Source organism: Tupaia chinensis, unplaced genomic scaffold, assembly GCF_000334495.1.
Source record: "Tupaia chinensis unplaced genomic scaffold, TupChi_1.0 Scaffold000014_1, whole genome shotgun sequence".
NCBI classification, from domain to species: domain Eukaryota; kingdom Metazoa; phylum Chordata; class Mammalia; order Scandentia; family Tupaiidae; genus Tupaia; species Tupaia belangeri.
In genome coordinates, this window is record NW_006159444.1 from 4462190 (window position 1) to 4474815 (window position 12626).

The 12626-nt window shown below is 37.9% G+C and overlaps 1 protein-coding gene across 1 annotated transcript in view; it reads left to right on the forward strand.

Annotated features, from left to right (window-relative positions):
* The window catches only part of SYNE1 (spectrin repeat containing nuclear envelope protein 1), a 596966-nt gene that overhangs the window by 486455 nt on the left and 97885 nt on the right, over positions 1-12626 (forward strand). The window contains exons 118-124 of the mRNA XM_027769865.1: positions 5-60; positions 695-899; positions 3094-3276; positions 4142-4288; positions 7223-7377; positions 8236-8383; positions 10692-10786. Coding sequence (XP_027625666.1) covers positions 5-60; positions 695-899; positions 3094-3276; positions 4142-4288; positions 7223-7377; positions 8236-8383; positions 10692-10786 — 989 coding nt within the window. The remainder of the gene's footprint in view (positions 1-4; positions 61-694; positions 900-3093; positions 3277-4141; positions 4289-7222; positions 7378-8235; positions 8384-10691; positions 10787-12626) is intronic.

The following is a 12626-nucleotide window of genomic DNA, read 5'->3' on the forward strand; positions in this document are numbered from 1 at the left end:
AGAGTGTCACCCACCTGTAACAGAAACTCTTACCAATACACTGAAGGAAGTCAATATGAGGTATGGGGTATGCCGACTCTACATGCTATTTCTAGCACAGTCATGTTATAAATATAGATCTAATTAAAACTTCTTGGCATGTGTAATTTGAACTTTGTAGATTCTATTCTACTAATATTTCAAATTTCACAAATGATATTGGTGATAAATAAAAGTGAAGATATTTAGAAGAAATTAGAACTGTTATGTATCTAAAGTTTGCCCTTATCCCCATTGTCTATCCTTGAAATATGAATGTTATGATGTTTTTTGCAACTTTTCTATAGGGCATATGCACTCACTAGAGAGAGCCAGAGAAGAAGAGAAAGAGAGGGACAGTGAGACAGCACCATCCCAAGGTGGGCTGACTATGCTGCAGTCCATTCTCTTTCACTCCCCTCTCAGGATTTTGAACTTACACGCAAAGAGTGTTTTTTAAGCCTCCAGGTCCAGGACTCAAACCTTTACTCGGCCATAACCACCTTAACCACCACACCACCTGACCCGAAATGTTATCTTTTAGTGCGATCAATGGAATGAGTCATCTGCACATTATTTTCATACTCACATGAGCCAAGATCATGAAAAATAAAATAGTGAATAATAGCATTTGGGGGAGTGGTAATATACTCATGAGTCTGGCCGTTATTCCCAGATGGAATAACTTACTGGAAGAGATCGCTGAGCAGCTGCACTCCAGCAAGGCCCTGCTGCAGCTGTGGCAGAGATACAAAGACTACTCCAAACAGTGTGCCTCTGCAGTGCAGCAGCAGGAGGACCGAACCAATGAGCTGCTGAAGGCCGCCGCCAACAAGGACATCGCCGATGATGAACTTGCTACGTGGATGCAAGACTGCAACGTAGGTTCAGGAGTGACTGTCTTCCCTAGCGCCCCACTGCTAGGCTTCTCAAGCTTAGCAAGGCCAGTGTGGGCATGTGTGAACTTTTAGTTTGTCTCAATATATACTACAGATTCAAAAAATAGTAGTCTTTCTTTAAATAATTATTTATTTAATTTTATTTATCATTATTATTATTTAAAATTTGCTATAGGGCATTTGCACTCACCAGAGATAGACAGAGAAAGAGAGAGAGAAAGTGAGAAAGCAAGTTACCAGGCCTGGGACTCAAACTGCAGTTAGCCATGTGGGAGTCCAGTGCCTCAATCACCATGCCACCTGCTAGCCCCCGCAAAAATAATAGTTTTACACATTAAGGAGATTTTCACAACATAGCCACACATGCATGAGATTGTAGAGGTTCTCTCTCTCCATTTCATTCTTAAGTTTCCATTTTTTTCCTAATGAAATATAATCCATGAGAAAAATTTAGATCGTTTTGACTGAGATGGTTGATGTAAGAAATGACATATAAGGAATAATGTATCTTTTAGAACTGTGCCAATGAAGATAGCCTTTTAGGGTCATTATCACCAATGTGAGCAGCTATGCAATAGTTTCTACTAAGAATTTAATGGTCAAAAGAAGTCTCCCTCTTCTAGTTTATGGGTGTACTTCTTTTTAATAGCTTTTTAATAACTCTCGTTTTCACTGCAGCTGCCAATAACTCACTTAAGGTTTTCAGGAACAGTTCTTCTCTTATTTCATCCATTACATAGCTCTTACTGTTTGTCTTTATTTGTCTTCACTTTGATGAACTCATTACAGATATCTTCTTATAAACTTTCCCAAATCCATTTAATAGTTAGGCGAGCTATAAAAATTACATAAACAGGAGTGTAACCTAGTCTCATACCTTCCACCTGCATGCATAATCACTTTAAAGCTAAAGACTATTTACAATAATGATAATACCGCTCTTTTGGTTGTCCATATAGTTTATAGTTTACAAGGTCTGTCACTCTCAGTGGAGCCTCCCAACTTGAGATAGGCCTTGTCTGTTCTCCATGTCAAGGTTAGAGGAGCCATTTGTTGTCCCTCCCACAGCAGTCACTGCGCAGGCATAGCTGGCTGCTTTCCAGCAGGGACCTGCAGCTGAGAGAAGAAGCCATCACTTCTCATCTTCTACTAGCAGATAGAGAGCAGAGCTGGGAGCTTCCATTGGCTCATACTTTTGAGCATAAACTAGGGTTCCACAAAAAGTGGAGGCAAGAAGTGCCATAGAAGAGAATAGAGGTGCACACTGCTCTCACCCCTGTTTCACCAGAATCACTACCGGGTTCCATACCCCGCTGAGATAGAGGGGTTGTTGTGACTACAGTAATGTGACACAGCATATGGAAGGAAACACTGACAACTAATCTCTGGGGCATATAATAATAAGTAGAAAAAGGTGAAACAGAGCGCTGTGTTTTCAGTTATTTTGGATATCAGTTGCCTAAAGGGAAAGGAAAAAGCCACCAAAATGTGTCTAGTCATTGGTTCTACTTATGAATCATGGTTTTTTTTATATGCTATTTTCTGCATTTCCTCAATGTTCTATAATGAGCTTATGTGGCTTTTATTATTAAAGAAGTAACTGTACCAGGGAATCTCTAAAAAGTTTATTTAAAATACACATTATGAAAAAACTGCATGAATTTCGAAAACAATTTGCACCAACATAAACTCATACTTTAACTTAATTTTCCACAAACCTTTTGAAGTTTCCTCATATCTCTCTTTATATATACAATATACATATATTTACATGTGTATATATGTTTGATTGCCATAGTGTACATGCATTTACCAAAGAAAGACACAGAGAGAGAGAAAGTACTCCCCAGTAGAATATGGTCAAGCTGTGAGCCTCTCTGCATTTTCCCACCCACTCAGATTTTGAGCATGCATGCTTATGTACCTAGCATGTTTTTCAAGCTTCCAGAACTGGGATTCAAACCCCGTTTGACCATGCGGTATCTGGCTCCCTTAACTGCTAGGCTAGGGAGCTGGCATTCAATTCATAATATTCTTAAAAGTTAGATTTGATTCTTGATTATTTTTCTGCAGGTGAAGGTTATTTAACCTAGTAATTCGATAAATAAGAATTGCATGTTTGAGATGTGTGTTTATTCCTATTGTTTCATGATGTGCATGTTTTCCTCCTCTATAGGACCTTCTCAAAGGACTGAGGACAGTGAAGGATTCCCTCTTTGTTCTCCATGAACTAGGAGAACAACTCAAACAGCAAGTGGATGCTTCAGCGGCCTCAGCCATTCAGTCTGATCAGCTGTCTCTGAGTCAGCATCTGTGTACCTTAGAGCAGGCGCTGTGCAAACAGCAGTCCATGTTGCAGGTATGACCAAGACCAGCCTCACGTCCAGCCTGTGTGTCAGCTGGGTGTTCTATAATGTCCAGGCACTAATGCCAGAATCAGTTTTTCATCACTGAGACAATGCCCTCTTCAAGACCAAAGAATTAAACATTAAACTTGGAAGTTCCAGTGGGGACAAGGAAAAGTGGGAGTACGTCACTGTTCTCTGCAATGCAATCTAAAATTTTGTGTAGGAAGCAAGCCCATAAAACAACGGCTGCCTCCGTGGAACATTCAATTAATGAACACTAAATGGCCTTACTATGAATATTCCTATTTATATGACTTAGGTTTTCACAAAAATAAGAATATTTTTCAAGCATGTTGTTTGATAATGTATTTCAAAACTTTTAATTGGTTATTGATTAATGATACATAAATAATTCCACTTTTTAGAAAAATTATATATTAGATTGTCACGAAAGTCATAATGTATTTTTCTATTTTTCTATTCAACAGTGTGTCATGACTTGACCAATGATCCAACAAAAGAAAATTTAAATCCTTATATCTTTGGTTTTTTTTTTAAAGAAATGGTATATGTTGAGAGTGACAATTTAATGAAAGAATATAAAAATAATTTTATTATTTTATTTAATTAAGTTATTTATTTTTTTTAATTTGACCAGAGAGAAACAGAGTGAGAGAGAGAGGGTAGGAGGGGGTGAGAAAGCAAGCCACCAGGTCTGAGACTCAAACCACGGTCAGCCATGTGGGAGTCGTGCCCTCAACCACCATGCCACCTTCCAGCCCTAAAAAATATTTTTAATATCCACTTGATTTTCAGCAGGTTTCATTAAAATGCCTGTATTTTTCACTAAAATATCTATTTCTTTTGTGAAAAAAGGCTGGCGTCCTTGACTACGAAACCTTTGCCAGGAGTTTAGAAGCTCTGGAGGCCTGGATAGTGGAAGCTGAGGACCTGCTCCAAGGGCAAGACCCCAGGCACTCGTCTGACCTCTCCACCATCCAGGAAAGAATGGAAGAACTTAAAGTAAGTGTGTTCAAATCTGGGCTCCTGATCTTGTCTTCAAAATCTTAAGGAAAACTCAAAATTGACATAGACCTGCTTTTTTCTGGCTCACAGGGAAATTCTGTCAGCTTTGCTTCCCACTCTCCTGACGAGTGTCGTGTGTTGGCAGTGAGCACAAGCTCACCCCAGCCCAGGATAGGAGGGTGACCAGGGCCCATTCAAGAAACCGCCTCACTCTTCCTCACCTCCAGACCTCCCTATACCCAATCAATCATGTCTTTGGCAGTTTTTGAGCTTCCTATCTCTGTCTCTAACATCATCCCCTCCTAGTTCAAGCTGCCTGGTTCTTTCAGGACCACTGCAGCAGTGTCCCAGAGATCTCATCCCCAAACATTCCCAACCTACACTCTCTCTGGCTGCCAGAATGATCTTTTTCTTTTAAAAGTTTTTACTTTTTTTTTTCTTTTTTAAGAGATATTTTTGCTATAGGGCACATGCACTCGCCAGAGAGAAAGAAAGTGAAAGAGAAATCACCTCCTGGGGGAAATCGCCATGCCTTAATCCCTTCTCCTCCATTCTCTTCTTGGGAGTTTGAGCATGCATGCATATGCGCCCGGCGTGAGTTTTAAGCCACCGGGTCCGGGACACGAACTGCGGTCGACTATGTGGGAGTCCAGCAATGTAACCATTACATAATCTGCTGGTCCTAAAAGGTTTTATATAATTATTTTGATTTTACCATTCCACATTGTATACATAGATAAAAACATCACATTGTACCCAATAAACATATACTGTAATGATTTGTCAATCAAAAATGACTAATAAATTTTTAAAATGCCAACTAAAAGAAAAGTAGTTCTAATTATAGTCTGTTTTACACATTGAATAAAATAAATGCAATAACACCATAGACATGCACATGTTAGCATGCTATTCCTCTGATTAAGACCCTCAGTGGTCCCCCACTGCTCTTAGGTTAAAGACCAACATGGCTTATCCAGTCCAGCGTATCTTGGTGTCCACCTGGCCCATGTCCCATCTGGCACTGCCGTTCACCTCTGTCACCAGCTCCTAGGGAGCCACAGTGCTTCCCAGTGTCTATGCACGTGAAGTTTCTGGAATTCTTTTCTCGTTTCCTCCAAAGAAACAAGTTCAGTTTGTTCTGTTCAGTCTCTCAGGACAGCCTCCACTGTCCATCAGGACCAAGGTCTCCATGCACACTTCAACGGCACACTGTTCTTTTCTACCACACTTCTTGTATCATTTAACTATGTCCAAGTGAGTAGGTGATTCCTGTTATACCCTCTGCTCTTGGTTTGATGTCTTATTCTAAGTTCCATGAGGAGAAAGACCAGGTCATGTCAATTTTATTCAGTGCTGATCCATCCATGGAAATTCTGTCTTCTTATTCTGCCGTCTGGCTTCAATGATTGGGAAGATTTATTCTTTCCCCGGAGATCACGAACCTTTTGCAGAGAATGTGTAGAGAAAACACACACACAGCCAAAGGCATCCTAACATTTTCTCCTTCCTGTTGCTAATTTCCTACATGAGGCTAAGAATGCCTATGGGAAAACCAGGTCAGACAACTTCGTCCTGTGTTTGAAGAGAGGAAAGAGATCTGAAACATAGGCTGCTCTTTTTGTTGAGTTCCGCCAACTTTTAGGTCCTGAATGTCAGGACCTAAATTGAAGCTCTTAAGGCTAATGTGTGCTCATTTCAGTTCCATTACCACTGTGCCACCCATGGTCTCACGTATGGTCATTCCCAAACTCAGGAGAGATTATATCCCATCTAGCAAGAGCTCAGCAACTGTGGCTTTTCTAGCTCTATCATGTATGAACTGGGCAGCCTTGAACTGTTTACTTGATTTCTAGGCCTCCCTTTCCTCATTTGTAAAGGGTTATCTCACAGGATCATTGTGAGGATTTTTAACGTATTATTTGTCAAGTTCCTATAACAATGCAATTCCTAGTAAGTGCTCAATAAATGTTAGTTATCACTGTTAAAGTTATTATTATTATTATTGAGTAATAAAGAGATTAGCATGAATAAATTAAATATAAAAGGTAAGAAATAAGCCCTTTTCCTCATTAGCATAATTTTAATTCTTTAGCCAGGACTATCAAGAATTATGTTTGGGGCCAGCAGGTGGGATGGTGGTTAGGGTGCTGGACTTCCACATGGTTGACTGAGGTTTGAGTCCTGGACTTGGCAGCTTGCTCTCTCCTTGTTCTTGGCATATTGCTCTCTCTCTTTCTCTCTCTCTCTCTCTCTCTCTCTCTCTCTCTGATGAGCATGCATGCCATATAGCAAATTAAATAATAGTAGTAATAATAAATATATTAAGTAAATAAAAAAGAATTATATCTGAGTAAGTAAATCCAGTAAATTAGATAATACGTGTAACCTACTAAGTACTCAATAAAAAATAATGAGTATTCTAGTAGCAGTAGCAGTAGCCACAATGCAAGCTGAATAGGAGATACAGGTTATCTTTATTTGTGCATCTGGAGATGGCCCGTAAATGGTGGAGAAATACACAGCAGACCGAAGACCAGCTTCTTCCTAAAATCAGAAGTTCACTATTTACTTTGAAAAAGCCCTACCTTTTGGTACCAGCAGTTAGTGAATGGCTATGTCGCTGGACTCCCACGTAGTCGACTGCGGTTCCAGTCCCGGGACCTGGTGGCTTAAACTCACGTCGGGCACGTGTGTGTGCATGCCCACGATCCCAAAAGGAAAATGGAGGAGAAGAGATTGCAGTGTGGCCATCCCCCATGGGGGGTGATTTCTCGCTTTCTGTCTCTCTGTCTCTGTCTTTCTGGCAAGCTCACGTGCCCTATGGCAAAAACCTCTCCAAAAAAAAAAAAATAAAAAAGAAGAATAAAAGAAAAAAGCCCTACTTTTTCTGGCCATGATGATAAACATGCTTTTAAATCTTTCTTTCAGGGACAGATGTTAAAATTCAGCAGCATGGCGCCAGATTTAGACCGTCTAAACGAGCTTGGATACAGGTTACCTCTGAATGATAAAGAAATCAAAAGGATGCAGAGCCTGAACCGCCACTGGTCTCTCATCTCCTCTCAGACTACGGAGAGATTCAGGTAGAGATTATGGAGATGCTTTGGTCACTCAGATTATTTTCACCTGGTTTGTGCTGCTATAAAAATTCCACGGATGGTAATTTACAGAGAAAAGAAATTTGTTTTCTCACAGTTCTCGGGGTTGAAGTCCAAGATGAAGGTGCCGATAGGTTGGGTTGTCCAGGGAGTTCTGCTCACTGCTTCCAGAATGGCACCTTCTTACTGTGTCTTCCAAGAGCAGAGGAATGTGGTGTCCTTATGTGCTGAGAGATGGAAGGACAAGAGTTCTCAACCCTATTTGAATGCTCTTTTACAAGGTCTTAGTCCCATTAACAAGGAAGAGCCCTATTGGGCTAAAGGAACTTCTTAAAGGAGCCACCTCATAATATTATCACATTGGCCTTTAAGTTTCAACCTCTGAATTTGAGAGAGCATACATTCAAACCATTACACCAATATTGCAGTAGAATGTAAGTTTATAAATTGTGTATATTTATACATTGTGTATATTAATATACACAAATGTGTATGCTTAACATTGTATGTTTATATAATATTGTCAAAATTATGCAATATTGTCAATATTTATAAATATTATCAAAATTAGAATGGAAACTAGAAATTTGAATTGTTTAATGTACTAAATACAAAAATTCTGTTAAGTAAGACTATGGTAAATGTATATGCATAATTCTTTTAAGAAAACATACAATTTTAAACTTGTATCTTTTTTCAATTTTTCTTTTCTTTCTTTTTGTAAATTTTGCTACCTAACATGAAAGTTTTAGTACTGGAAACAGACACTAATCCAGTTTTATTTGCTAGAGATATCAGATAAGCAGCAAAATAACCATTATGCCTTGTGCTTTGGTCTATCAGTAAGTTACAGTCATTTTTGCTACAACATCAGACCTTCTTGGAAAAATGTGAAACGTGGATGGAATTCCTGGTTCAAACAGAACAGAAGTTAGCAGTAGAGATTTCTGGAAATTATCAGCATCTTTTGGAACAGCAGAGAGCGCATGAGGTAAGTTGTAGCAGGAGATTTTCAGGTAATAATTTGTTTTAGACTTCTGGAAGATGCTGTAGAACACTATGTGGGAGAATTAAAAAAAAAATGCTGTACTTTGTGCTGAGTATGTCAAAGCATGAGTCACTTTTGCCTTCTCTCTTAAGCTTGAGGTTTGAATATCTTAATTACAAAAATTAGTCTAGTTCTCTGCTCTGCACGTATCAGGCTTCAATACCTTGTAATGCATAGTATCAGAATTGTGGTTAAAGGTTACTTCCTGAGAGTGGGAGACGGATGAGAAAGAGCACAGTGCAGAAAGTTAGACAATTTTCAGATTGGGTTACTGATTACAATTATACTGCCAAAGCTAATTGCTTAAGATACTCTGCTTGACTGAAAGTCTTCAATCAAGTCTTGATAAATGAAATTTTGTTTTTTAAGAATTTACATGAATTTTATACCAGGAAATCAAGCAATCAAATGTCTCTTGATCAAACTGTAGTATAATTATTTCTCAACAGAGAGAAAATAAAACACAAAAGTAAAGCAATTAGTTTGCCATTCGTTAGTCTTTATTTTGCTGTTTAGTAGTGAGTGTAATAAAGTTGCTATATGTGTTTGTGAAAAAAATGCACATGGAGAGGTGGAACTTACCAGCAGAGAAAAGCTGAATTCAGAATTTAAAAACAAACAAAAAAAATGAAACTAACTTTAAAGTATTTTGCTGAAATGTTTTAAACAGAGAGTTTAAAGAAATGAAAATATTAAGACAAATTAAAATATGTGGCTACCCAAGAACTTCTATAAGCATATTGTTTGTAGCAGCATTATTCATAATGGTTTAAAAGTGGAAACAGATCAAATGTCCATCAACTGACAAATGGATAAATAAAATGTAGTATATCCATATAATAGAATACTATTCAGCTATAAAAGAAAAATGAGAGATTCATTCATGCTTTCATATGATTGAACCTTGAAAACATTATGTTAAGGGAAAGACCACAGAATGCATGATTCCACTTACATGACATGTTAGAAAGGTAACCCATAGAGACATAAAAATAGGTAATAGTTGCTTAGGGCTGGGAGGATTGGAAAGAAATGGGGAATGAAGTTCAGAGATTTTTGGGATTTTCTTTGCATGTGTAATAATGAAAATGCTCTAAAATTGATTGTAATAATGGTTGCACCAGACTACAAATGTAATAGAAGTTATTAAATTGGACCTCTTAATTAATTTTTTTAAATGTTCCAGGGTGTGCATACACTAGCTGGAGAGAGATAGAGAGAGACAAAGAAAATGAGAAAACATCCCCCATGGGTATAGTCAAGCCACAATGCCCTCTCCTTCTTTGCTCCCTTCTTTTGGGATTTTGAGCAGGCATGCACATGTACCTAGCATGTTTTTCAAGCCACTAGGTCTGAGACTCTATGCAGTTGACCATTTGGGATCAATCACCTTAAACGCCATGCCACAAGTTAGCCCAAAGTACATTTTAATGGGAGAATTGTAGGGTATATGAGTTATCTCTCAGAGTTGTTTAAAAAAACAGAGAATATAGTTAAAAAGATCTTTCTATATTTTTTAAATGGTGAAATCATTGTATTAGCATGATTGATTTGAAAAACAGTAAGTTCAAAAAGACTAGAGGGCCAGCCCTGTAGCGTAGTAGTTAAGCACTCTGTGGAGGGTGCCAGATCTCATGTGCCAGACCAAGGTTTGAATCTTGACCCAGGGGTTTGAAAAACATAACAGGTACCTGTACACAGGTGTCCAAGTTCCTGACAGGCAGGAGGAAGGGAGGAAAGGGCATTGCAGAATGACCAAACCTCACTGGAGGTACTTTTTCACTGCACTGTCTTGGTTGTGTGCAAGCCCTCTGACATTATAAGTAAATGCATAAGGAAATAAGTAAGTACAAAAAGACCTGGGACAGTGAGGGCTGTTTTTCTTTCTTCAGCTTTTTAAAAGGTCCTAAACTATTCTCTGAATCTGAATATGAACCATATTCTGCACAAGGAGTAAACCAGAACACAAATTGTGCATTAACTTACACCGTCAAATGCTTTTGAAAGAAAGGAGACACAATTCTACTTTCAGTCATTTAGCTTTGATAAACCAAAATGAAACTTTAAGTATATCTTAACCCATATTTTGAAAATAAATGATTTTTTTACTACAGGATTTCACTCATACCCTGATTCAGCCAGAGATATATTTCATAACCTTGCTAAAGCCAGAATGTTTGCAAAGTTGTAAGAGAACTGGTCACTAAAATTAGGGATTCTAAAGTATGTTCTTCTTTTGTTGAAATTATAGTTGTTTCAAGCTGAGATGTTCAGTCGTCAGCAGATTTTGCACTCAATCATTATTGATGGGCAACGTCTTCTAGAACAAGGTCAAGTTGATGACAGGTAGGATCTTTGATAAATTATTATAGGTTCCAGTAAATTAGTTATTTTCTTTTTAATGAGCAGATTACAGGGCATATATCCAATCTTTCTAAGGCAATTGTATTAGAGTGGAACCACGGTAATTGGAAGAAAGGCTTGTCTGAATCTCTGAAATGACTGAGTATTGAATCTTTTTAGAGAACTGCTATTATATTATATGAAGGACAGAGAGTAATTGGAAATCACCTAGCCAACCTTCTCTAGTCATTCTAGGGGGACCAGAATTAATGAATAGATCAGAATGAATTGAATCAATGATGTATCAATGGCTTGTAAATGGATGAGTCTAATATTCTCATACAGTTACAGAAATCTTATTCCTTAAAGCAGCATACAGATCACCAGTCCATCTCTCTTATCTCTTCATCTCTCAGATGAAAAACCTGAAACAGCAAATGTGACCCTATTTGACCTAGGTCATGGAACTACATAGCAGCAGAATCAGGGCTAGAGTCTGTGTGTCTGTTTCTAGTCAGTACAGGGTTGTAACAGACTGTTTTCCATATTACGATCAAGTTGTCTCTGTCTGAAAATGATCTGCCAATTTAAATCAGATTCTAGTCAAACTGATATCCTGCTTTCTCTTCATTTACACAACAAAGTGTTTCTTACATAGAAAATGATTTAAAATGCCCAGGTAAAAAATATCTAGCTGTTCTTCAGATTTATAGCATGTGAATTGCTGATTTAATAATATATCTTTATTTTCTAGAAATAGTATTTACTTTATCCCATCTATTCTCTATGGATATATTTGAAGCATTAACCTTATTTGTTTCATTACATACCATGTTCATCTTTCCCATATTTAGGAACAATAGCTATAATTATAATTAACTTAGTATTTTTTTCAAAAAAACTACAAAATGAATCTTTTTTTTTTTCAGAGAGGTTTTTGCTATAGGGCACGTGCACTCACCAGAAAGAGAGAGACAGAGAGACAGTGAGAGGAGAAGAGAAATCACTCCAGCCCCCCGCCCCCCCAGGGAGGATGGCCACGCCACAATCCCTTCTCCTCCTTTCTCCTCCTGGGATCTTGGGCACCCATGCACCCATGCCCAGCATGAGTTTCAAGGCACTGGGTCTGGGACTCGAACTTAGGTGAGCTATGTGGGAGTCCAGTGATGTAACCACTACCCTAGCTGATGGCCTCCAAAATGAATCATTTTTATTGAGAGTTTTGTTTTTAATGTTTTGGAAGCAATTTCAATTTTAAGTTTTATTCCTTTGGAAATACATGAAAGATTTTTGTGGTTAATGTTGGAGCAAGAAAATGTGATATCATATTTATTCTATTCTAAGTAAGCCAAACTTAAATGTTGAGATTAACTGAGAATTTAAGGCCTTCGAAAATAAAACAAATTCAAATGCAATTAACTTTTATCTTTCTTTAAATCATCCTTTAGCCAACTCTATAACAATATTACAAGTGTTCAACTCATTAAGTAAAATGAAATTTAAAATTCACATGTAAGCCAACATCTATTAAATTTTAAATACTAACATTTGGAGGAAAAAAACACCAAAGACATGAAAATGGGAGGTTTGGACCAGAGGATAGAGACATTTGAAAGTTGCAAGTATAAAACAAAATTTAGATTAGGGCCTATTGACAATAGGAAGACCACAGATTACAAATGTATTATGTTCAAAAGGGGAATTTATGAGTTTGATTTTTAGAGCTTCAAGTTTAGCACTAGAAGCAATGTCTTGTAAGAAGTTCCTCATGGTGGCTGGGAGATTGCTCAGGACAAGGTAGTTGTGCAAAGTGAAGAAAGGGGCCCCAAAAAGTTCTTGGATG